Below are 27,564 nucleotides of genomic sequence, written 5' to 3'. Positions count from 1 at the left end.
TTTTTCAAAATGTATGATGTTCCCATAGAACAAATTGGGTGAGAACACTCTACTTACCCTTGGGAAATAAATTCTCTGTAAACTGGTATTATTAGAGATGTTGGTATGTGTGTCTAACATAGATACAGATAAGATTATTGTCCACTTTTTCTATAAAGCAGTTTTTTGCTCAGCATCTGAACCCTTCCAAATTAATCTTGTAGAGTGCACTGTTATTAGTAGGTACATCCTAGTGTCTAAGCTCCCTAAGCGTCTGAAACTTGTTTTTCAACTAAGCATCAATTTGGGGTCCAATTTCCTATTTTGAAACCTGCATGGTACCTCAGTCCTGTGAGAGGATGGCTGAAGTCAGGCTGGGGTCCTGCTTTTTTCCTGCCAGTTCCTTTGGCCAAAAAAAAAAAAAAAAAAAAAAAGCCCCCTAACTCCTGAGCCTGAAGCTAACTTGGTAGGCACTGTCTACCAGACATGGCCCCAGGCAGTGACCTACCCACTTATGACAACGCCCATGCCCCACCACTCCACCTTGGCTGCCTCTGCTCATAAGCATTTGCTAGTCCACCAGGAGCTACTGTATCTTTGGTCTGACAATGTCAGTACTTTAGGTTGGAGAGATGATTCCTCAGGGTAGAGGTCTAAAGCCAGGCTCCGGTCCTTGTCAAACTGCCCACAACTGCTATGTTTGGCCATGTTCAGGTCAACCATGAGAGAAAGAGTCTCCTCATAACTAGCGTTTAGAAACTTTCTCTTTTAGTAATGACTAAAAGCAAAACTTTTCTTCCACTAGCCTTCTGTCTGTCCTCCTCCTCACAGAATGTGAGGTGTTCCAGTGAACATCTTACACATTGAAAGTTCTCACACATTACAAGTCCTCAGAGCACATATCTCCCAGTTAGAATTACTAAACATATTTTTAATAACCACATGCAAAAATTAGAAAATTAAAATTTGGAGAGGTAAACTGGCTAGGAAAATGTATCACAGTAGTTAACAATAGAATTGAGTATCTATCTATAGGACCAAAGCTGAATGCTCAAACCACAATAATATGGAATTTAAGGCATGAAAATAAGAAAACAGCATGAATATGTCATATTGTTTTCCAGGTATGAAAACTGCAGAGATAATGTAGATGCAGAGGGTTGCTTAGTATTAACCACTAGACTTTGGAAGCTCTGAATCATAAATATCATTTCGTTTGTCATTTTCACTTATAATATTCTAAAGTAAGAGGCAAATACTTTAAAATGTTGCAAAAAACCACTTCATTAAAAAGTATCAGAAGTTCCCAAGATAATAAAACTTAGGTCTATAAATACTTAAGGTAACCTGAGGAAAATACTCCAGGTTATTTATCTGTTATCTGCATACACTTTTTTTTTTTTTTTTTGATATGGAGTCTTGCTTTGTTGCCCAGGCTGGAGTGCAGTGGCACAATCTCAGCTCACTGCAACCTCCACCTCCTGGGCTCAAGTGATACTCCTGCTTCAGCCTCCTGAGTAGCTAGAACTGCAGGCACCTGCCACCACACCTGGCTAATTTTTGTATTTTTTGTAGAGACAGGGTTTCACCATGTTGGCCAGGCTGGTCTTGAACTCCTCACCTCAACTGATCTGCCCACCTTGGCCTACCAAAGTGCTGGATTACAGGCGTGAGCCACCATGTCGGGTCTGCATACGCTTTTTATTAATAATTTGTGCTCATTTTTAAACATTTATAAAATACAGAAAAACAAAGCATATAAATGTACACAGGTATCACCCATTATCCCACCACCCAGAAGTAACTGCTAGTATTATTTTGATATACTTCTATTAGGATATTTACTAACATATGCATAGGTGCATGTACATGTCTGCACTCCCGTGTGTACATATTTTTTTTAGCAAACTGGGTATATGACATATTACATTTTTTCAACTTTTATTTTGGATTCCGAGGTTACATGTGCAGGTTTGTTACATGAGTACATTTTGTAATGCTGAGGTTTGGCATATGGATGATCCAGTCATCCAAGTAGTGAGCATAGTACCCAATACATAGTTTTTCAGTCCACACCTTCCTCCCTCCTCCCTCTAACAGTCCCAGTGCCTATTGTTCCCATCTCTATCTCCATGTGTACTCAATGTTCAGTTCTCACTTGTAAGTGAGAACATAAGGTATTTGGCTTTTTGTTCCTGCATCAATTTCGTTAGGAAAATGGCCTCCAGCTCCTCCACCCATGTTACTCCAAAGGACATTATTTCCTTTTCATGGCTGTATAGTATTCCATGGTGTCTCTGTGTGTGTGTGTGTGTGTGTGTGTGTGTGTATGTGTGTGTATCACCTTTTCTTTATCCAATTCACTATTGATAGGCATCTAGACTGATTCTGTCCTTCCTATGTGAATAATGCTGTGATGAACATACAAGTACATGTGTCTTTTTGGTAGAATAATTTATTTTCCTTTAGGTATATACCCAGTAATACGATTGCTGGATCAAATGGTAGTTCTCTTTTAAGCTCTTTGATAAATCTCCAATCTGCTTTCCACAGTGGCTGAACTAATTTACATTCCCACCAACAGTGTATATACATTCCCCTTTTCTCTGCAGCATCACCAGCATCTGTTATTTTTGACTTTTCAATAATCACCATTCTGACTGACGTGAGATGGTATCTCCCTGTGGTTTTGCTTTGCATTTCTGTGATGATTAGTGATGATGAGCATTGTTTCACAGGTCTGTTGGTTGCCTAAATGTCCTCTTTTCAGAAGTGTCTGTTCCTGTCTTTGGCCATTTTTAAATTAGATTTTTTTTACATGTTGATTAAATTCCTTGTAAACTCTGGATACTAGACTTTTGTCAGATGCACAATTTATGAATATTTTCTCCCATTTTGTAGACCATTTATTCTGTTGACAATTTCTTTTGCTGTGCAGAAGCTCTTTTGTTTACTTAGGTCCCACTTGTCAATGTTTCTTTTTGTTGCAATTCACTTTGGAGACTTAGACATAAATTATTTGCCAAAGCTGATGTCAAGAAGTGTGTTTCCTAGGTTTTCTTCTGGGACTTCTATAGTTTGAGTTTTTTTTTTTTTTTTTTAATTATTATTATACTTTAAGTTCTAGGGTACATGTGCACAACGTGCAGGTTTGTTACATATGTATACATGTGCCATGTTGGAGTTCTTCATTTAAACTTTTAGTCCATCTTGAGTAAATTTTTGCACATAGTAAAAGGTAGGGGTCCAGTTTTTTTCTTCTGCATATGGCTAGCCAGTTATTCCAGCACCATTTATTGAATAGGAAGACCTTTCCCCATTGCTTATTTTTGTTGAATTCGTCAAAGATCATCAGATGGATTTGGGTGCTTGGCTTTATTTCTGGGTTCTCTGTTCTGTTCCCTTGGTCTGTGTGTCTGTTTTTGTACCAGTGCCATGATGTTTTGGTTACTATAGCCTTCTAGTAGAGTTTGAAGTTGGGTACTGTGCCTCCAGCTTTTTTTAGTTTTTGCTATTTGGGCTCTTTTTTGGTTCCATGTAAATTTTAGAATATTTTTTCTAATTCTGTGAAGAACGGCATTGGTAGTTTGATAGAAATAGCATTGAAACCGTAGACTGCTTTGGGCAATTTGAACATTTTAAAATTATTTCTTCCAATCCGTGAGCATGGAATGTTTTTCCATTTATTTGTCTCATCTCTGATTTCTTTTAGCAGTGTTTTGTAGTTCTCCTTGTAGAGATCGTTCACCTTCTTGGTTAGATGTATTCCTAGGTATTTTATTTATCTGTGGCTACTGTAAATGGAATTATGTTTTTAATTTGGCTCTCAGCTAGAATGTTATTGGTGTATAAAAATGCTACTGATTTTTGTACACTGATTTTGTATCCTGAAACTTTACTGAAGTTGTTTATCAGTTCCAGGAGGCTTCTGGTGGAGTCTTCAGGGCTTTCTAGGTACAGAATCAAATATTCAACAAAAAGAGGTAATTTAACTTACTTTTTTCCTATTTGGATGCCTTTTCTTTCCTTCTTTTGCCTCACTGCTCTGGCTAGCACTTTCAATACTATGTTGAACAGGAATAGTCTGAGTGAACACCGTTGTTTTGTTTCAGTTCTAAAGGGGAATGACCCATTCAGTATGATGTTTGCTGTGGGTGTCTCATAAATGATTCATTATTTTGAGGTATGTTCCTTCAATGCCAATTCTGTTCAGGGTTTTTATCATGAAGGGATGTTGTATTTAATCAAAGGCTTTTCTGTATCTATTGAGATGATCATATGGTTTTTGGTTTTCACTCAGTTTATGTGGTGAATCATATTTATTGATTTGTGTATGCTGAACCAATCTTCTATCTCAGGAATAAAGCCTACTTGATTATGAATTAACTTTTTGATGTGCTGCCACATTTGGTTTGGTAGTCTTTTGATGAGGATTTTTGCATCTACGTTCATCAGGAATATTGGCCTGAAGTTTTCTTTTTTTGTGTATCTCTCCTGATTTTGGTATCAGGATGATGCTAGTTTCACAGAATGAGTCAGGAAGGAGTCCTTCCTCCTTGAGTTTTCAGAGTCGTTTCAGTAGGATTGGTACCAGTTCTCTGTACACCTCCTGGAATTTGGCTGTGAATCCATCTGCTCCAGGGCTTTTTTTGGTTGGTAGTTTTTTATTTGTTATTGTTACTTATTCAATTTTGGAACTTTTTTCCTGGCTCAGTGTTGAAAAGTTGTGTTTCAGAATTTGTCCATTTCCTCTAAATTTTCTAACTTATGTATATAGAGATGTTCATAATAGTCTCTATGGACCTTTTGTATTTCTGAAGGGCTGGTTATAATGTCATCTTTGTCATTTCTGATGGCACTTCTTTGGATCTTTTTTCCTTTGTTAATCTAGATAGCAGTCTATCAATCTTGTTTATCCTTTCAAAAAACAAATTCTTTGTTTCATTAATTTTGTATGGATTTTTGTATCCCTATTTCTTTCAGTTTTTCTCCAATTTTAGATTTATTTTGTCCTGCTAGCTTGGGGTTGGTCTTTTTTTTTTTTTCCCTAGTTCCACTATGTGCAATATTAGGTTGTTAATCTGAGCTCCTTCTAACTTCTTAATGACTGTGTTTAGTGCTATAAACTTTCCTCTTAACACTGATTTAGGTGCATCCCAAAGATTTTGGTAAGTTGTGTCTCTATATTCATTAATTTCAAAGAACTTTTTGATTTCTGCCCTCATTTCATTTTCCACCTGTATTCTTCAGGGTTCTCTAGAGGGGCAGGACTAACAGGACAGATGTATATATGAAAGGAAGTTTATTAAGGAGTATTGACTCACACGACCACAGGTGAAGTCCCACAATAGGCTGTCTGCAAGGGGTGGAACAAGAAAGCCGGTCCAAGTCCGAAAACCTCAAAAGTAGATAAGCCAATAGTGAAGCCTTTAGTCTGTGGCCAAAGGCCCGAGAGCCCCTGGCAAACCACTGGTGTAGGTCCAAGAGTCCAAAAGCTGAAGAACTTGGAGTCAGATGTTCAAGGGCAGGAAGCATCGAGCATAGGAGAAAGATGGAGGCTAGAAGACTTAGCCAGTGTAATTCTTCCACAGTCCTCTGCCTGCTTTTATCCTAGCCTTACTGGCAGCTGATTAGATGGTGCCCACCCAGATTGAGGGTGGGTCTGCCTCTCCCAGTCCACTGACTCAAATGTTCATCTCCTTTGGCAACACCCTCACAGACACACCCAGGAACAATACTTTGCATCCTTCAATTCAATCATGTTGACACTAGATATTAAGCATCACACATTGATATTGAGGACCAAGCTGTTTAATTGCCATGTTTTTGTGTAGTTTTGAGAAATCTTCTTTGTATTCATTTTTGTTTTTATTGCACTGTGGTTCAAGATTGTGCTTGGTGTGATTTCAGTTCTTTTGAATTTATTGAGACTTGCTTTATGACTCAGTATGTGGTTAATCTTTTTCAAATAAATGTCATATTAAGATCATCTTCCCTGCAATAAAACATGTCCAGATATAAGACTTTTAACGGCTGTTACAGATGCTGTTATTTATATCTATCCAGCACCAAATCCCACCATTGCCTATTTATTCCTGGAAACAACTCTGTCTGAGCCAATCACAGTATTCCATTCTCTTGGGCACAGCGATAGTCTGGCAATGAACATGGGCTTCACACCGGAGCGACTGGAGTCTGTCTCCATGATTCTTTAACTGTAACAGGTAGTTACAGTTAGCTCTTTCGTGTTGGGTCAAAAGAACCTAAAAGTCAGAACCTAAAGCTGCCTATGGTCATCAGTTTAGTTTTTTAAAGAGACATAGTCTGGGAAAATGAAGAGAGCATATAGAAAAAAAATGCAGATGTGTGACGGAGAGTCTAAATAGTGGTTAAACCCCTAGACGTAGGCATCTCTGAGGCCAGCACCACCTCTGCTCTTTCTGCAGTTTCCCTCCGTGAAGCAATGAAGATTCCTCAGTAAAGAATATTAGATAACTAATATTATGTGGCTAAATCTTAATTTATTTAATCATTCCCCTATCGAACATATGCCATTGTCTACTTTAACCATTATAAATGACACAGAAGTGAATATCATTACATAGAAATGCTTGTCTACATCTCTAAATACTTCCCCAGAATAGATTCCTAGAAGTACAATTACAGGGTCAGAGAATACGAACCCGTCTAAGGTCCTAGTCCTTATCAGTTTATATTACCATCAACAATACCTTTATGTTCATTTCACTATATTCTTTTCAACACTGCTTGTTATCACTTTTTAACCTTTGCTAATGAGATAGGCAAGAAATATTTTATTGGTTTATTTTACAATTCCTAGGCCAGAAAGTTGAAATTTTTTCAAAAAGTGTATTAGTTTTTGCTTCTCTTCTTTTACAAACTGTTCCTAATTCTTTATCCATTTGTTTGTTGAGGTTTTACTGTCTGCTGTCCCCTTGACCTCGGATACTATTGCTACAGATAGCATCTGATCGGTTTCTTTACCTCTTTTATGTTTTTCCTCAAATGTCACTTTCTTAAGAAATTTTCCTGACCACTTCATTTAAAATCACAGCATCTCCACCCACCACGTTCTGCCCTCAGCACTTCTCATCCTACCTTCTTATTTCTTCTGTATCACTTATCACAATTTTAACATTTGTGTAACTTGCTCATGGTCTGTCCCTGCTTACTAAAATGTAAACTCCACCATGCAGGGAGACTGTCTGTATACCCCCAGCACTTAGAATAGCATTCAGAACATACTAGGTGATCTACAAATAGGTGTTGAATGAATTGAAATAACCTATTTGTGTGATATGTAAAGACAATGAACCTTGCCATGTTTGTGGCAAATATTTTTCCCAGCTGGTTATTTACTTTTTAATTGTAATTTTTTAAATCCAGAGGCTTTAAAATTTAATGTGAATGGCCTTTGTGATTTCTTCAATGCTGCTTTGGTTTCAGAATATCCTTCTCTAAACCTAGGTTAGTTAGATTTATCTGCTTTCTATATTTTATTTCTATTTTGTTTTGTTTATTATTTCACCCATGATTCCTTCCTGTAACAAGAACACTAAAAATCTGCTCCCAGGAGCCAGTGGAAATAAACCTCACCTACAGGCGCTATGTTGATAACATAACCGTCACCCAAGTACAGGGCCCAGTGCTGATAGCCAGGACGGAACACTTCGATCAAGTCCCCTGGGCAGGGGTTGCCAGGGTAGTTCAAACTGAAGCAGTCATTAAACGCCATCTGCAATGACAAACACAAAGAAGAACTAGCTAATACAACTTGCCAAAAGAAAATCAGTTTAAGACATCCATAAAAGCAGAATGATACCGAATTTATTGAGACTGCATTCCATACTAAAGACTTAGAATCACGACCCTGTTCTTTTCTTTGAATGATTCTAACACTGAATTATGTGTGTACAAGGGGACAAGTAGAGAAATACTTTGTCTTGTTTTACTTAATTTTCTATAGTAATGCTTCTCATCCCAACCAATTTCAGAGCCCCTTTACAATAACAAGCATTCTGTAATTTTCTCTTTAAATCTAGAAATCCATGGATAATATAACTTACACAGATTTTTTAAATATCAAGGATTAAATATTAAAATATGGTCTATTTAGGATAAAAAGGGGAAATCGGAAAGTAAATTTATAATATCTGTTTACTAAGTAAATGTTCAGTCTATGACTATACTTAAGGATATAAAAAAGGGTTTATATGCTTACACTTATTTAGCATGAAAAAGTCAGAATTCAGGAGCAATAAAATCAGATCAGAAGTCTTTCAACCTTTTATACAGCAGTATAGTAAAATCAAGAAGCAGAGGTATGGGCGGATGCTAACATTCAACATTCTGAGGGTACTAAAACTCTGCAAAAACACCATGTATTATAAAACTCTGCAAAAATACCATGTATTACAAAACCTACTCTGTCACTTCATTTAAGCAGAGTTGGATTCCAGGCTCAGATGGATGTCCAGTCAGATGTTCAAATTAATGTAGGACATGGAATATTTCTTTCTGGTTTAAAACTATACTGTGTAGTGTAGCATGTATAGGTACTCTGGCTTGCACCCACTAAATATCAGTAAATGCTCTTTGTCATTGTAACAATGATAAATGCCACCACAGATTTTCACGACTCTCCTTCCTGCCCCACTTATTGTCAGATTCCTCACTTACTGATTCCAGAAGCCATGCGAGGTGGTCAACAGCAGACGCAGGACAACTTGGAAAGCTGGGGAGTTCATCACATTGATGAACATGTTTCAAATTCTAAGTTTGGTCATTTTTTTTTAAGTCAATACTTTTTAGAAAGAACACATAAGTATCTCACAGCTGATTCTTATAAAAGGTTCTATTTTCTATGTATGGAATAGAAGTAGAATGACTCAGCAAGAGGAGATTATGTACATCTATCAACAAACAAAGGAGGATTTAAATGCTGTATCTATGTTGAATCTCTAATTGACAACAGCATGTTCCTCATCATTTCACTCTAATGCAGATATATATGCTCATTTACAAAACAAATCCAAGTGCCAGAAATAGAAACTTCCAAATCATCTAAATTATAATTATAATAGCAGAGACTAAGGACTTGGGAATATAGGCTATCATTTTTCTGGCACTCTAAAAGTCTTTTTTATAACAATTAATATTAGAAGGGTGTTTTCCCAAGTATTTGTATGCCATCTGTTGAAAAGTTCAGTCATCACACTGTCACAGAGATGTGGCCAAATGTAAGCTGTGCATCTGTTGAAAAATAACTATTAAAACAACTTTATGAAAACCATTAAGTCTAACCACCCTCTCAAATATGTTTGCATCTTATTAATATGGCAGTTCGTAATTTGGCCACATGGGTACTAAAAGGAAAAATAGATAATACACTGTGATATAAACAAACACATTTCCCGTGAATAGGAATCAGCAAACACACAAAGCTGCCTGCTATGATTCCAAGATGCAGCCAGAGTATATGATAATAACCACCATTTGAATGGTGAGCACTTTCTAGGGCATTATTTTTTCAAATGCACTATCTCAACCCTATCTAACTGCAAAAAAGAAAAAATACACAACTATTTGAGTGTGTTATGTTATTATCTCACTTTACAGATAAAAAGCTAAAGTAGCAAACACCAACTTTTGGAAAATACCCGCTGAAACCCTAATATATAAAATATAGAAGGAAAATAACTTGACTAGGTATTAATGATGTGAGCTCTTCTCTTAGTCTTCTACTTGACACTTGTTAGTTCTGTAAGTTTGGGCAGGTCACTGGAACTGAGTCTGTTTCCTCATGTTGAAAACAGGTATTATAAGCCTGATTTTGTTTATCTCAAAAAGCTGTTTGCAAGTAACCCTTAGGGAGCTGGTAAAAAACTGTTGCAAATGCTCTGTGAATTGGCAAGAGCTAAACAGGTGGATGATAAGAGAGACATTGAGATTGGCACACGGTTAATGTAGGATTTTAGTTCCTTATGCTCTCTTCCAGGCATGATAATTCTGTGAAATAAACGATTCAACTGTAAAATTCTAATATATTTAACAACTTTTCAATTTCTGACATATAAATTGATTCATAAACTGTTAAGTTAATCGATTTCATAAAGTCTATCATATTTATAAAGAGAAATAAGATTTCATAAGAGTAATCCCTCAAGAAACTAACAGAGGAATCTGAAGGCTAATATGCAAGGTAAAAAGTGAGTTATGATACTGAACACTTAGAATCATAGCAATGGACTACAGAAAGGTACTTCAGATATTATCTAATCTAATGGTCTCCAAACTTGTTTATAGCAGTGGGTACCATGTCAAAACACGTATCAAATAGAAGCATAAAAATATAAAGCCTAACAAGCAGGACTGCCCTGAATGAAATCAGGGACAGCATGAGAGCCCTTGTCACCACTCGCCCACATTGCTGCTCCTGTTGAGGATTCCTGAGACCCCAGAACTTCCAGGAATGCAGCTTAAATGATACCCATCTAGTCCTAGTCCAATCTCCTCATTTTTAGACAAAGAAAACAAAACCAGGCAAGTAGTTTAACTGGTCAAGGTCATACACTATTAAAGATTTTTGACAACTGATGCTGAAACAATTAGACATCCATAGGCAAACAAACAAACAAACCAACCTTGACCTAAATTTCATACCTCACACAAAAATTATTTCAAAATGGATAACTGACTTAAATGTAAAACTATAAAATACAGAGAAAAACATAGGAGAAAAATTTTTAGGGTCTAGGGTAGACAAAGAGTTCCCAGACTTGATACCAAAAGTATGATCCTTATCAGGAAAAATTGGTAAATTGATTGTCCTTAAGATTAAAGACTTTTGTACTATAAAAGATCCTGCTAAGATGGAAAGACGGACTACAGAGTGGGCGAAAATATTTGCAAACCACATATCTGTGAAAGAACTAGTATCTAGAACATATAAAGGACTCCCCAAACTCAACAATAAAAAAGCAAACAATACAATTAGAATGTAGGTTATATGGTTTGGATATTTATTACTGCCAAATCTCATGCTGAAATGTAATCCCCAGTGTTGGAGGTGGGGTCTGGTGGGAGGCATCTGGATCATGGGAGTGGATCCCTCATGAATGGCTAGTGCCAACCCCTTGGTGATGAGTGAGTTCACAAGAGATCTGGTTGTTTACAAGAGTGTGGTACCTCCCACCGCCCCTTGCTCCCATTCTCACCATGAATACACCTGGTCCCCCATTGCCTTCCACCACGATTGTAAGCTTCCTGAGGCCCTCACCAGCAGCTGACACCAGCACCATGCATTCTGTACGCCCTGTGGAGCTGTAAGTCAATTAACTCTCGTTTCCTTGTAAATTACCCAGTCTCAAATATTCCTTTATAGTAATGCAAACAGACTACTTTCACCAAAGAAAATACATAGATGTCAAGAAAGCCATTAGTCATTAGGAAAATGCAAATTAAAACCACAATAAGGGGACCTCAGCAAAATGGTGTAATAGGAGGCTCCCTGACTATCCCTTCTCCCACAAACACACTAAGGAAACACCTACACACAGATCAATTCTCTCCAAAAGAAAGGCAGAATCCAGCTGAAAGACGCCTACACACTAGACAAAGAAAATATCCACATCAAAATTGGTAGGAAAAGTGGAGACACACTCATGCACAAACCCCACCCTATGCACAGAGTCTTATAATCAGGAAAGGAATCCCCACTCCTAGCATGGTCCCAAGGAGTAAGGGGCTTGTACCATACACTTAATGTTCAACTTTTACCATCCCTTTCAAAAGGCTTGGCTCTTAAATCGCTGTGTCTGAGAAATAGTAGGAAAAAGGCATTGGAGAATTTCCCTCAAGCACAACAAACAAAGGGAGGTTTCTAACCTTGAAAGCTCTGTTAGCTGCTGTAGTGCCCAGGATCAATCCAGCTTCCAATCTCTCCCTGGAAAGGATTTGACTACAATCTTTTCCAGGAGTTCAATGTGGTACTGGTCTCTAATACGCCAGTATCTGGGAGCCTGTACAGCAAATAAAGAATAAACCTCTTCAAGCCTAAACAAGGATAATATTCCCACCATCTTCATTAGTTTGTTCTAGTGACAATTCCAGCCCTACAATTTCTGAAAGGAAAGAGGTTGGAGGCCTCTGCCAGCAAGAACATGCTTTCTTGCCTGGTTTGTTCCTGAGATAAATTTCTGCAATCTCTCGTGAAAGTGAAGCTGGGGGATCTCTCCATGCCTGAGAAGCAAAAAGGGCATTCCTGTATCTTTTCCCCTGGCTTGCTTCTGTGATAACTCCAGACTAGAAGCCTCTCCCTGCAAGAAAGGTCCGCAACTTCTTGCTTGAACAGGAGATAGGCACTTGTTGCCCTTCTTCCCCCTGCTTGCTCCAGCAACAATCCAGCCCAGCGATCTCTCTGTTGAAAGAAACTGGAGACCTCTGCCAGCAAGAATGGGAGGGATGGAACTCCCACACCTTTTCCCCTGACTTGCTCTGGAAATAAACTCCTTTAATTTCCAATGGGAAAGAGGTGGGGGAGGGGAGCAGGGGGGCTGCTTCTTCAAGTCTGAAAGGGAAAGTGGGCACTCCTTGCACCTTCCTCTATGGCTTGTTTTAGTAATAACTCTAGACCAGAAGTTTCTCCCTGCCAGGAGGGTGTCAGACTTCTGCTTGTTCCAACGGGAGAGTGGTTACTTCCCCTACACCTTTTCCTCTGGCTTGTGCCAGTAAGAAATCCAGACCTGCAGACTTTCTCTGGAAGTAGTTTCTGCACACATGGAGTGCTCTAACTTTTATAGCCTTCACCCAAGAGACAGGCTTCTAGTCTGAGAGCTGACACGAGTTCTTCACTTTTGAGTCTCCTAGACAACAAAGAACAAAAAGGTGGCTTTTTAACTTGAAAATGTTCAGCAGCAATCTCTCCTCCAATGTGAGCAGTCTATCAAGAATAAAGGCATGTGCCTCAGACATTCTCCTTGGTACAGGGCAGAATGAATGGGAGATTTAATTCTGCTCTAAGCTTCTCTACAAAGAAAAAAGAAACTGGAACACACAACTAACACCGCAGTCTCTCCAGCTGCATTTCAAGGGACTGGCTTTTATCCCACCTCTCTCAAGGCAATAACTTGAAACTCTTTAATTTGGGTTGGGAGGGGGCACTAAGAATAAAAAACAGCAGATTTTACAAGCAAAAACAAGTTAGTGGATTCTAAAAATCTTTGATGAGGCTGATTGGAAAGGAACATCTCCTACACAAGACCAGTCTAGCAAGACTGAGAAAGGTGGTTCTTTTATCTAATGTGCAGAAAACAACATAGGGAATGGAGGAAAATGAAGAAACATAGAAATATGTTACAAATAAAAGAACAAGATAAATTAAATCTCCAGAAAGTGACTCTAATGAAATGTAAATATGTGATTTATCTGACAGGGAATTCAAAAGGGCAGTCATAACAATGCTTACTGAGGTAGGGAAAACAATGCATGAAAAAACTGAGAACTTCAACAATGAGACAGAAAATATTAAAAAGTACCAAACAAACCATCCAACTGAATAATATAACTGAACTGAAAAATCCAATAAGGAGGTTCAACAGTAGAATAAATCAAGCAGAAGTAAGAATTAACAAACTTGAATACAAGTCATTGGTAAATCCTAATTTGAGGACTGAAAAGAAAAAAGAATGAAAAAGAGTGAAACAGTCTAACAGCCTTAGTGGACAGCATTACATAGAATATGTGAATTATTGTTGTACAAAAAGGGAAGAGAGAAAGGGACAGAAAATATATTCAAAGAAATATAGCAAGTCCTCATTTAATGTCATTGATAGGTCCTTGGAAACTGTGACTTAAAGCAAAACAACATATAATGAAAGGAATTTTTTCTCATCAACATAATGAAATGACATCGAATAAAATGATGTTATTCAAAAACCTGCTATAAATCATTTTGCTTAAAGTTGCAGTTTCCAAGAACCTATGAACATTAAATGAGAATCTACTGCAATTGCAAAAACCTTCCTAAGTGTGGGGAAGGAAACAGAAATCCAGAAGCTTGACAAACACCTAATAGGATGAAACCAAAGCAAACCACATCAAGATACACAATAATCAAATTGTGGAAAGTTAAAGACAAAGAGAAGATAGGAAAGCTTTAAGGGAAAAGCAACTTGTTACATAAAAGTGGACCCCCATCAGATCTTTCAACAGAAACCCTGCAGGGTAGAAAGGAATAAGATATGGTCAAAGAGCTGAAAGAAAAAAAAAAGAAAAAACCCTGCCAACCAAGAACACTATACTCAAAATCCTGTCCTTAAAAAAGGAAGAGAGGAAGGGGAGCTTTAAAAAACACTTTCTCAGACAAACAAAAGCTGAGGGAATTTATCACAACTAGACCTGCCTTACAAGAAATACTAAAAGGGGTACTTCACATTGAAGGAAAATATCACTAAGTAGCAACATGGAAATACATAAAAATAAAAACTCACTGGTAAAAGTAAGTATATAGTCAAACACAGAACACTCATACTGTAATGGTAGCATGAAAATAAATTACATCTCTAATATAAAGGTTAAAAGAAGAAAAACTATTCAAAACACATATAGCAACCATACTTTGCTAATGGACATGACAAAAACTATTTTTAAAAAGTGTCAACAAAAACAAATTGTTGGAGGGGATAGTAAAAGTTTAGAGTTTGTACGAGTGATCATAGTTAAGTAATTACAAGCTTAAAATAGCTTGTTATTAGTATAAGACGTTTTATGTAAGTCTCCTAGTAACCACAAAGGAAAAATTCTTAGTAGATACACAAAAGATAAAAATAAAGAATCAAAGCATACCACTACAAAAAATCATTAAATTGCAAAGGAAGCAAGCAAGAGAGGAAAACAGAAAACAAAAGATCTACAAATTAACCAGAAAACAACAAAACAGCAACAGTAAGTTCTTACCTACCAATAATTACTTTGAATGTAAGTGTATTAAATTCTCCAGTCAAAACATATTGAATGGTTCAATGGATTAAAAAAAAGACCCAACTACATGCTGCCTACAATAGATTAACTTCACCTCTCTTAACCTTTAACAACACACATAGCTGACAATGAAGAGATGAAAAAAGATACTCCACACAAAAGGAAACCAACACAAAGTGGGAGTAGCTATACTTTTATCAGACAAAATAGACTGCAAGTGAAAAACTGCAGAAAGATATGAAAAGTTATTATATAATGATGAAGGGGTCAATTCATAAAGAAAATATAACAATTATAAATATATATATACCCAATATCAAACCACCTAAATATATAAAGCAAGTATTAATAGATCTGATGAGAGACATGGACTGTAATACAATAATGTCCCACTTTCAACATTGGACAGATCTAGGCCAAAAATCAACAAGGAAATATTGAACTTGAACTACACTTTAAGCCAAATGGACCTGACAAATATTTACAGAAAATTTCATGTAACAACAATTGAATATACATTTTTCTCAATTGACAGGGAGTGTTCTCCAGGAGAGATATGTTAGATCATAAAGCAAATCTCAACAAATTTAAGAAGACTGAAATCCTATCAAGTATTTCTTCTGACCACAATGGCACAAACCTATAAATCAGTAACAGGAGGAATCTTGGAAAACTCACAAATATGTGGAAATTAAATAACATGCCCCTGAACAACCAATGAGTCAAACAAAAAATTAAAAGGAAAATTAAAAAATATCTTGAGACAAAGAAAAAGGAAAAAAACCCCAACAAAAACCAAAATGAAAGAGGAGACATTACAACTGATACTGATGCAGGATTTTTTACTCCTTAGCTCAGCAAGGTCTGGGCTCTTGTCTCACGACCAGAATAATTAGGTACACAGACACTTGAAGAGTGACTGGATTAGAATTTATTAAGCAAAAGGAAAGTTCTCAGCAGAGAGACGGGTCCTGAAAGCAGGTTGGTAATTGCCCCTTCACAGCTGAATACAAGGGCTTTATATATAACCTGATGACGCTGAGTTCCCTATCTGTATAAGGCGTGCATTTAGTCTGGTGGCTCCACATATTGCTCCAGTGTGCATGCGGGCCCTTAGTCTGCTGTGGGCATGTTTAGGCAAGTCCCCTGTGCAAGTTCCCTTATCTGCACAAAACATCTGGTGTAAGCACTTGTGGGGTGACTCAGAGGTTCTCTGGGGATCCTTTACTTTGTCTGCCTAAAGCAAGCTGACTAACTCCTTTCAATATCCCAGAAATACAAAGGATCATTGTTAGGCAGGAATCTAGACCCAACATGGCGGCATTACCTGGTGTAGCAGGCCTTTTGTTAAAGACTCCCTTCACCCTTGTACACACCCGCAGACTTGCATACGTCACAGGTTCTGGCTGGGCAACCACACTCCCCCATGACCTGCAGCTCACCTGCATTCCACAAGTTCGTAAACAGCAGTTTCAGTTAACAGTTTCCAAAGACCCCTTCCTCATGACCCTTACTCAACTCCTGCCCTAGTAGTTTCAAGACCCCCCAGGCCCTGTTTGCATAACCAGCTTCCCTACCTCTCGGGCTATAGAAAGCCCCTACCCTCCTCCCTCAGCGCGACTTCCTTGGCTCGCACCTTTGGACCGAGGAACCTCTCCCGTGAGTCCTAATAAAGGCTATTCTCACTGCCATTTGCCTTGTGTCTTTGTTCCCGGTTCGGCTCCAGCCTCAGTTTACCTTTACATCTGGTGCCGAAACCCAGGAGGAGACCCCCCCTCCCCGGACCCGTGCCGGGTCGGGCAGGCTCTCCTCTCTTCGAGCCAAGACCTCCTTTCCGAGCCAGGAGCCGTTTCACCAAATCCAAGACTCAATTCGATCACTGCTGGGTAAGTTTTCCCCCCGTCTTGTAAGCTCCCTCCAGGAAGTCCCTGTCCGAAACGCGTGGCCACGTCAGGGGCTCCCTCCAGTCAACTGTGACCTTGGCATTGGGGACTAGGAGACGTCCAACCTCCCCGGAAGCCACTGTACCCCGCACTCTGCGTGGCAGTGAGAGGATGCTCCCATTGCCTCCGGACTGCCCGCCTTGAGACCTTGGGAATTACCCAGTCTAAACCAAACTGAAAATCCCCTCTGAGGTGCCTCTTGGCTAATTTCCAGACTTTAAGTCTCAGCCAAGACCTAAAACAAAAGCAGCTCATTTTCTTCTGCACAGTAGCATGACCGCAGTATAAATTGGATAATCAGTCCCAGTGGCCTGCAGAAGGCACTCTAGACTTTAACATCCTCATAGATTTGACCAACTTCTGCAAGAGACTAGGTAAATGGCACATAGGGTACTATGTTCAAGCCTTTTGGGACTTGCGTTCTCACCTAGATCTCTGCGCCCAATGCTCGTTAGCTCAGGTCCTACTCGCAAAGTCTCTTCCCTCGAGCAAGGAGAGGGATGATTCCTCCTTTTTCTGAGCCTCCTGACACCTATCCCGGCCACCCCTCCGGTCTCCCACCCAACCTCCTCCTTACCCTGACCCACCATTATCCCCGTCCTCGTCAATGCCTCTCCTCCCTTCCACCCTTCCTGTGCCCTTACCAAACCCAACAGATTCTGTCTCCCCTACCTTCCACCTCCTCCCCTTCCTCACCTGTCTCAGCCCACACTCAGTCCAGGACCGACCTCCTGTGTCCCTTACGAGAGGTGGCAGGCACCGAAGGAGTAGTCCGGGTCCATGTGCTGTTTTCGCTGGCAGACCTGTCTAAGATTGAAGAGCGTGTAGGCTCTTTCTCGGCCAACCCCACTCAGTATTTCAAAAAGTTCAGATACCTGTGCCAGGTGTATGACCTCACCTGGCATGATCCCCATGTCGTTATGACGTCATCCCTGTCCCCTGAGGAACAGAAGCATATACTAGCGGCAGCCAGGCAGCACGCTGACCAGCTTCATTTAACTGACCATGCCATGCCAATTGGCACTGAGGCGGTGCCCTCAGCCGAGCCCAACTAGGACTAGCAGGTTGGTCAGGCAGGCTGCCGCTGCCGAGATATGATAGTCTAGTGCCTTCTTGCTGGCATGCGGGCAGCCTCTAACAGAGTCAGTCAACTTTAACAAATTAAAGGAGGTAGTCCAAGGCTGCAGATGAAAATCCGGCCGTTTTTCTTAACTGGCTGACTGAGGCACTTATTCAGTACACTCACCTTGACCCTGCCTCCCCTGCAGGAGGAGCCATCTTAGCTTCATACTTCATTTCTCAGTCGGCCCCTGATATCCAAAAAAAAAATTTTAAAAGGTGGAGGAAGGCCCTCAAACTCCCATCCAGGATTTAGTCAAACTGGCCTTCAAGGTCTACAACTCCAGGGAGGAAGCAGCTGAGGCCCAACGACAGGCCAGGCTAAAACAGAAGGTACAACTCCAAACCCAGGCCTTTGTAGCAGCCCTGAGGCTGGCTGGCTCCAGGAGCTCCCAGAAAAGAGGTACTACCCGAACACCACCTAGTGCCTGCTTCAAGTGCGGCAACAACAGCCACTGGGCCAGGTAGTGGCCTAACCCAAAGGAGCCAGCCCGCCCCTGTCCGAACTGTCGGCAGATGGGCCACTGGAGTTCAGACTGCCCTGACCTAAGGACGGTCGCTGCGCCTCCACGTGACGACCCTCCTCCAGGTATTGGAGGCGCCTTCCACCTCCTCGACACTGACGAAGACTGAAGAGGTCCAGACTCAGGAACCCCTCTCACTCTCGCCGAGCCCAGGGTTATGCTCCAGGTAGCGGGTAAGTCCATATCTTTCCTCATGGACACAGAGGCTACCTTCTCTTTTGCCTTCCTTCAGTGGCCCCAGCCACCCCTCCACTGTCACGGTCATGGGAATTGATGGCACTCCCTCCACCTACCGCCAGACTCCTCCTCTGTCTTGCCGCTTGGATGGCTCCCTCTTCTCGCACTCATTTCTTATCATTCCTTCGTGCCCAGTCCCCTTGTTAGGACGAGATCTCCTCTCCAAGCTAAGGGCCTCAGTCCACTTCCGACCCAACCCCTCCCCACACCTCACGTTCTTCTTCCCCCTTCTCTCACCTGACAAACCCCATCAGGCTGACCCCCCACACCCTGTACGGAAAAGCTCTGGGGCCTATCGTCTCGTGCAGGACCTACACCTCATCAATGAGGCAGTAGTCCCTACCTTTCCAGTTGTTCCCAATCCATATACACTCCTCTCGTGCGTTCCCCCTGACACCACCCATTTCACTGTCCTTGACCGGGATGATGCCTTCTTTACCATCCCTCTACACCCAGACTGCCACTTTCTGTTTGCTTTTACATTGGAAGATCCAGACACTCATATTTCTTCCCAGCTGACTTGGACTGTTTTGCCTCAAAGGTTCCGTGATAGCCCTCATTTTTTCAGACAGGCACTGGCACAGGATGTTGTCCTCTGTCTCCTGATCCATAGCACATTGTTGCACTATGTCGATGACTTATTACTATGTAGTCCTTCCTAAGAGTGCTCCCTTGCAGACACTGCTACACTTTTAAATTTTCTAGGCGACCGAGGTTATCAGGTTACCCCGGCTAAGGCTCAACTTTGCAGCCCTTCTGTCACCTACCTAGGCATACTCCTCACACCCACTACAAAAAGCCTCACAGCAGATAGAATAAGCCTCATTGAAACTCTCCAGCCTCCTCAGGACGCGGAAGAGATCTTGTCCTTCCTAGGACTGGTGGGCACAGTGAGTCTTATCCCGTGGCCTGACTCAGGATCTTTAAGGCCTACATCAAGGTCGTAAGCAGCCTCGTCAGCCTGGCCTCTGACATCAGACAACAGGAGAAAGCCATCTCAGTTCTAGCCCAGGCAGTAAGCCCCAGGACAGCAGCAACCCTTTTTCCTGGCTAACCTTAGTCAGGGAAGGGGCTCAAGTGGTACACATGGCCGAGGTACACAACATCTCTCGTTTCTTGTGTGCAGCCTTGAATAAGCCCCCACTGGTTGCGGTACCCTTACCCAGCCCTTTTAACTCCTCTAACCTAACCCCCTCCTTTCCCCTTCCCGGCCGAACACTACATCAATGAGTCAGGACTAGTAGAAACCAATCTCCTCACTCTAGAAAAGATTCGGGAAAGACTGCACCAGAAAAACCTTGGATCAAGGCCCTCACTTAGGTGGTGGCAGTCGTCTGTGGCCGGTTAAGTCCTACCCTTTCTAAGCCCCTTACTGATCATTGGCTTCTTGCTACTCATAGCTCCCTGTGTCCTCCGCTTCATCCAGGACCGCATGAAAGAAGCCTCCCAGGTCACTTTCAATCAGATGCTGCTCCACCCCTATACCCGAGTTCCGACCTCCGAAGAACCCCACGATGACCCATACCAGCAGGAAGCAGCCGGATGAACACGTCGCCCCATTTTCTTATTAGAAACAGGTCGGAATGTTAGGCAGGAATCAAGACTCAACATGGCAGCGTTACCCGGCATAACAGGCCTTTTGTTAAAGACCCCCTTCACCCTTGTACACACCCGCAGACTTACATGCGTCAGAGTTCCGGCTGGGCAACCACACTCCCCCATGACCTGCAGCTCACCTGCATTCCACAAGTTCGTAAACAGCAGTTTCGGTTGACAGTTTCCAAAGACCCCTTCCTCATAACCCTTACTCAACTCCTGCCCTAGTAGTTTCAAGACCCCCAGGCCCTGTTTGTACAACCAGCTTCCCTGCCTCTCGGGCTATAAAAAGTCCCTACCCTCCTCCCTCAGCGTGACTTCCTCAGCCCACACCTTTGGACCGAGGAACCTCGCCCGTGAGTCCTAATAAAGGCTATTCTCACTGCCATTTGCCTTGTGTCTTCGTTCCTGGTTCGGCTCCAGCCTCAGTTTACCTTTACAATCATAAAAGACTACAATGAACAGCTATACACCAACAAATTGGATAATGCAAAACAAATGGATGAATTCCTAGAAACATGCAACCCAAGACTGAATCAGGAAGAAACAAAAAATCTGAGTAGACCAATAATAAATAAGGAGATTGAATTGTAGTAAACAATCTCCCACCAAAGGAAAGCCCAGGACCTGATGGCTTCACAGGTGAATCCCATTAAACATTCAAGAAGAAATACCAATCCTTCTTAAGCTCTTCCAAAAAATTATACAGGAGGGACTACCTCAGAGCTTATTTTATGAGGCCAGTATTACCCTGACACCAAAGCCAGACAAGACCGCCACAAGAAAACTACAGGCCAATATCCCTTATGAACATAAATGAAAAGATCTTTAACAAAATACTAGCAAACTGCATTCAACAGTAAATTTAAAAGATCACTCACCATAATCAAGTGGGACTTATCCCTGGGATGCAAGGATGGTTGAACATATATAAATCAATAAATATGGGCCAGGCACTGTGGCTCACACTTGTGATCCCAGCACTCTGGGAGGCTGAGGCAGATGGACATCTTGAGCCCAGGAGTTCCAGACCAGCCTAGGCAACATGGCTAAACCCCATCTCTATAAAAATACCAAAAGCTAACATGGTGGCATGTGCCTGTGGTCCTAACTACTTGAGAGGTTGACGTGAGAGGATAGCTTGAGCTCGGTGAGGGTGGAGGTTGCAGTGAGCCAAGATCACACCACTGCACTCCAGTCTGGGTGACAGAGTGAGACTCTGTCTCAAAAATAAACAAATAAATAAATACATAAATAAATATACCATATTAACAAAATGAAGGACAAAAACCACACAAGTATCTCAATAGATGCAGAAAAAACATCTGACAAAATTCAACACCCATTCATGCTACAAAACTCTCAAAAAACAGGCATAGAAAGCATGTACCTTAACACAACAAAGGCCATATATGACAAGCCCACAGACACCATCATGCTCAATGGTAAAAAGTTTGAAAGCTTTTCCTGTAAGATTAGAAAGACAACAATGATTCCCACTCTCACAGCTATTCAACATAGTCTGGAAGTCCTAGCTAGAGCAATTAGGCAAGAGGAAGAAATGAAAGGCATTCTTATAGGAATGGAAGAAGTGTACTTCTCTGTTTGTTGATGACATTAGGATTCTCCTTGCACATGAATTTGGAGAAAACATTTGCAAACTGCACATTTGATAAGGGGCTAATATGAAAAATATATAAGGAATTCATATAACTCAACAGCAAGAAAAAGAGTCAATTAAAAACTGGGCAAAGTATCTGAATAGACATTTTACAAATGAAGAGACACAAATAGCCAAAATACAGATGAAAAAAAATGCTCAACATCTCTAATCATCAGGGAAATGCAAATTAAAGCCACAATGTGATATCACCTCATGCTTGTTAGAATGGCTATTACCAAAATGATGAATGATAACAAGTGTTGGTGAGGATGCAGAGAAAAGGAAGCCCTGCTACATCACTGGTGAGAATGTAAATTAGTTTAGCCATTTTGAAACAACAGTACGGAAGTTTCCTAAAAAACTAAAAGCAGAATTACCATATGATCCAGAAATCCTCCTTCTGGGTATATATCCAAATGAACTGAAGAGACAGCTATGCTGAAGAGATAATATGTTGAAGAGATAGCTGCACCCCCATGTTCATTTTAGCATTGTTCACAATAGTCAAGATACAGAGACAACCTAAGTGTCTATTAATGGATAAACGGATTAAAAATGTGGTACATATACACAATGAAATAACTACACAGTCTTTTAAAAAAAGGAAATTCTATCATTAGTAACAACATGGATGGAACTGAGGAACATTGTCCTAAGTGAAATAAGTCAGAAACATAAGACAAATACAGTATGATCTCACTTACATGTGAAATCTAAAAACGCTGACCTCATAGAAACAGAGTACAGAGGTCATTACCAGAGGCTAGAGGGAAGAGAGAGAAATGAGGAGAGGGAAGAAGTGGCCCAAAGGGTAAAAAGTTTCAGGTAGACTGAAGAAGTAAGTTTTAGTGATTTATTGCATTGCATGTTTACCACACATAATAATGTATTGCATACCTCAAGACTGTTAAAACAGATTTTTAACATTCTTACCACCACAAAAAAATAATAAATTGGTGAGATGATGTATATCTGCCATGGTTTGAATGTTTGTCTCCTCCAAAATGCATGTTGAAACTGAATGCCTAATGTGGTAGTATTGAGAAGTGGGGCGAGCCTCGAAGAGGTGATTGGATCAGGAGAGCTCTGTCCTCATGAATGGATTCATCTATTCATGGATTATGGGATTAAGGAATTCATGGATTAAAGGGTTATCATGGGAAGGGAACTAGTGGCTTTATTACAGGAAGAGAGACCTAAGCTAGCAAGGTAGCACACTCAGCCCCCTTGTCATGTGATACTCTATACCACCTTGGGACTCTGTAGAGTCTCCACCAACAAGAAGGCTCTCACAAGAAGTGGTCCCTTGACCTTGGATTTTCCAGCCTCCATAACTGTAAGAAATACATTAATTTTCTTTATAAATTGCTTAGTTTTGGGCATTCTGTTATAAATCTGTTATAACAAAAAATGAACTAATACATTAGTTTATTTCTATAATTTATGGATAGATTAAAAGATCACATCGTACCCCATAAATATACATCATTGTCAATTTAAAAAAAAACGAAATAAGATATCATTGCACATCTATCAGAATAGCTAAAATAAAAAACAGTGACAACACCAAATGTTAACAATGATGCAGAGTCATCATTGTCATCAGATCATTCATTCACTGCTGGTGGGAATGTAAAATGGTGTAGCTACTCTGGAAGCAGTCTGGCAACTTCTTTAAAAGTTTAGCTTGTAACTACTATATAATCCATCAATTGTACTTCTAGGCATTTATCCCTGAGAATAAAGACAATGAAGACTTATATCCACCCAAAAACCTGCACACAAAAGTTTATAGCAGCTTTATTCATCATACCCCATTAAATACCCTTCAAAGGGTGGTTTAAAAAAAAAAAACTGTATGCAGGCCTACCATGGAATACTACTTAGGAATAAAGGAAAAAACTATTGACATATGCAACAACCTGAATATACCTCTAGAGAATTATACTCAGTGGAAAAAATTAAAAAACACAATGCCAAGAGGTCACATACTATATGATTCCGTTTTTATAATGTTCTTGAAATGATACAATTATTTAAAAAGATAGTGAACATACAGTGGTTGCTATGAGTTAAGGTAGTGGAGGAGGCAGTGGGAGGGACGCGGGTGTGGCTATAAAAGGCCAACATGTGGGATTCTAGTGGCGACAGGTTGTTCTGTTAGACTGTCAACAACTGTGAGCTGATTATTGTGGTGATCATTTTACAGATAAGGAAACTGAGACTCAGATGAGTTAAGTGCCAGACCTAAAGTTGCACAGGTAGTAAGCGACACAACTGGAATTCAATTTCAGGTGTCCCTTTTTATTCCAGAGTTCATGCTCCTTTTTTATCCCATTGATTAAGATCATTAACCAAAGGAATTTCTACTAGGGAACATTTCATTTTTTTCCCCTTCTCAAATACTATTAGATGGAGCAGCTGCAAAAGCACAGAAATACGTATTTCATAGAACACCACAGGAAGTTTTTAAGCATTCACATGCAGAACCAGAAGGTAATGTGAAGTGGAGCCTTGCTCCAGAATCCCTGCACCTATCCTGTTGGGGAGTTTCCAGGTGAGGTCAGAATATCTCCAAGGTGCCCAGGCTCAGATTTTAGGCAAATATCTATAACCTGTCTGATTGGGTAAGTTGATTTACATGGACCACATCTACCAATTTCATTCAGGCAAATTGTGTAATGTAGTGCTTCATAAGTATGAGAAAACACAGAACCAATTAAAGACACATTTATAAAATCCTCTACTACAATCTTTAAGGTAAAAATGTTTCATTTGAAGAGTCCATCTGCAAAGAATTGTTTATATATAGTTGATGAATAGTTTGTAAAATGATCACCACAATATATATTATGTTTATGAGTAGTTTATAATAAAGAGTGGCATGAAGGTTAAGTCTGTAATCTTTGTGTAAGAAATCTCCCATTTCAACTGGCCAACTGACAAAGCAGGCTGCTGTCTTTATAGCTCTATGTTGGCCCCTGGGGATGCGTCAGAAGAAATAAACGTTCCCTGCCGATAGGGACAGGCTAATGAACGTCTGCTCATGCCTCAGAGGCCACCTAAGTTACAGGAACACGAAGAGCACTTTTTAAACAAGTACTCCCAAGAACGTTACTGGAAGTCTGAAACACAATAGCAGATGATCACAGGCTACCCCTAGTCCAAGGCTTCTCATTCGGTTTGGGCCTTTTCCCATTCCAGCTGCACTTTCCATCCATAATCCTCCTACACTCAGATGTTTCCATGAAGCCCTGTATTCCCAGATTGGCTATTTCATAGACTCTCAGGACTGCAAAGATCCTTGGTCCTACACTCTCACGCTACAAATGAGGGTCCACTCCTTGGTCAAATTAACTATCCGCTGCCACAGCACTGTCATGCTCTGCTTGGAATCTTCCAGGGCTTCCCACCACTGACTCCCCATCTTGGTCCCCCGCCCTAGAATCCTGGCATCCTTATTAATCCCTACATTTTAGGCAAACCAAACTATCCATTATTCTTCACACTCAGAGTTTTGTTTTCTTTTTGTTAATACTGAACCTTCTACCCGGAACGTCCACTTCCAAGTGCCCCAAATGACTCAATCTTTAAAAATCCAGGTCGGATACCACCTCCTCCCGCTCCCTCCTCCACTCCCCAGGTCGGATTGTCTTCCTCCGATCCGCCTTCTTTAGTTTCCACAGGCATTGTATCTAATGGCCCATCCCCCTCCTATACCTGCCTCAGCTACTGGTGTCTGGGGAATTGTCTCTTGTGGGCCATACGCTATGGAGGGATGCTTCTTGTTTTTCTCTATACTATGCGCCCAATCTTTTGGCTTCCCTGAGCCACACGGGAAGAACTGCCTTGGGCCACACATAAAATACACTAACACTAACCATAGCTGATGAGAAAAAAAAAAAAAAAAAGGCGAAAAAAAAATCTCATAATGTTTTAAGAACATTTACGAATCTGTGTTGGGCCGCATTCAAAGCTGTCCTGCGCCGCACACGGCTGGTGGGCCACGGGTTGGACAAGCTTGCTCTACACCTTCGGTCTCTGCTTAGAGTGCCTCGCACAAATAACTGCGGAGCAAATGTTCATTGAATGAAGGAATGAGGAGCCCAAGCCCAGAGAAAACATGAGTGACTTTTTCCAGCACGAGTCATATGAATAGTCCCGAATGCCAAAGGAATCTCACTATCCAAGTTTCCAAAATCTAATACAATAATAATTACTTGTATTATTATTCGTATTCACTTCGGTGAGGCCAGTGGGTTTAAAAAGCCTTAAACAGATGGGGTTTCTAGTCCCAGCTCTGCCACTTAATAGCTGTGTAACCTAGGGAAGCAAGTCTCTCGCCCCGCGGACTCAGTTTCCCAGTCTGTGAAATACAAGAGGTTGAATAAGATCCGTTACTCTCTAATCAGGTCAACTTTTCCCACTTGCCAGTTGGTTAGAACACGGTTGGTTGCCGGGGCGCCTCGAGGTCCTCCCCACTCCGCCCAGCACACCTCACTCTTAAGCCGGGGTCTTCTCGCACCGGGAGGCAGCTGCGTGTGTCCTGGCGTCTCCCGTGGCCTCGCAGCTGCCGACCTTGCCGCTAATGGCCGCGGACGACTCCATCTGTACCCGGGAGAGACCCGGGTGGCAGCCGCCGGCCACCACTCAGGGCCGTCCTCCTGGGCCAACGCCAGCACCAGCGCCGCCACGCTGAAACGGTCCCGGCGGCCCCTCCGCGGCTCCGAGACGCCCGCACGCCAGGGCGCCGACGCGCTGGGCCCGGCGTCCGGGCGCTGCCGAGCCGGCACGAGGCTCTAACCATCCGGGAGCCGCCCGCTCCGCCCAGGAGGCGGGGCACAGTCGCTCCGGCTAGACCTCGCTTGGCCCCGAGCCCCGCTTCGCCCGCCCGACCGCCGGGGGCCTCCCTCCTCGTGCTCCCCGACGCAGCCGCCTCCGCGCGCGCACGCAACGCACACGCTCCAGCGCCGACGGTCAAAGCGCAGCGCCAGCGCCGCGTGACCAATTATGCCGCCCCCGGCCCCGCACGCTCCTCTTGGATGTTCCCGCAGCCAACTTTCACGGCGCCAGGCGCTGTGCTAGGCGCTACGGTTATAAAGATAATCGGTTTTGTTGAGCACAGGAATGTTCGGACACATCCATCATGAATACACCCACTCTTCTAGCTCAACACAAATTCCCTTAAGGCCCAGGGGATCCTGGTACCTGCACCCCAAGAAAGCCTCTCGGTCTTTGAGTCAGCAAAGTGGCAGAGGACGGACTGGCCCTAAAACAACCTCACTGCTTGCACACACACACATACACACACACACACACACCACATAGCCAGCAGAGACCTCCAGCCACACACACGCCAGATAGCCAGCAGAGACCTCCAACCACACACACACACACACACACACACATATGCCAGATAGCCAGCAGAGACCTCCAACCACACACACACACACACACACATATGCCAGATAGCCAGCAGAGACCTCCAACCACACACACACAC

The 27,564-nt window shown here is 41.5% G+C and overlaps 1 protein-coding gene across 1 annotated transcript in view; it reads right to left on the bottom strand.

The window, feature by feature from the left end:
* The window catches only part of PLAAT1 (phospholipase A and acyltransferase 1), a 35,338-nt gene extending 8,297 nt beyond the window's left edge, over positions 1-27,041 (bottom strand). The window contains 3 exon segments of the mRNA XM_003895287.4: positions 7,597-7,735; positions 26,558-26,661; positions 26,664-27,041. Coding sequence (XP_003895336.2) covers positions 7,597-7,735; positions 26,558-26,661; positions 26,664-26,868 — 448 coding nt within the window. The 5' untranslated portion in view covers positions 26,869-27,041.
* Between the last annotated feature and the right edge of the window lie 523 nt (positions 27,042-27,564).

This window comes from Papio anubis, chromosome 2 (genome assembly GCF_008728515.1).
Source record: "Papio anubis isolate 15944 chromosome 2, Panubis1.0, whole genome shotgun sequence".
Taxonomy (NCBI): Eukaryota; Metazoa; Chordata; class Mammalia; order Primates; family Cercopithecidae; genus Papio; species Papio anubis.
This window is presented reverse-complemented; position numbering and strand designations above follow the sequence as displayed.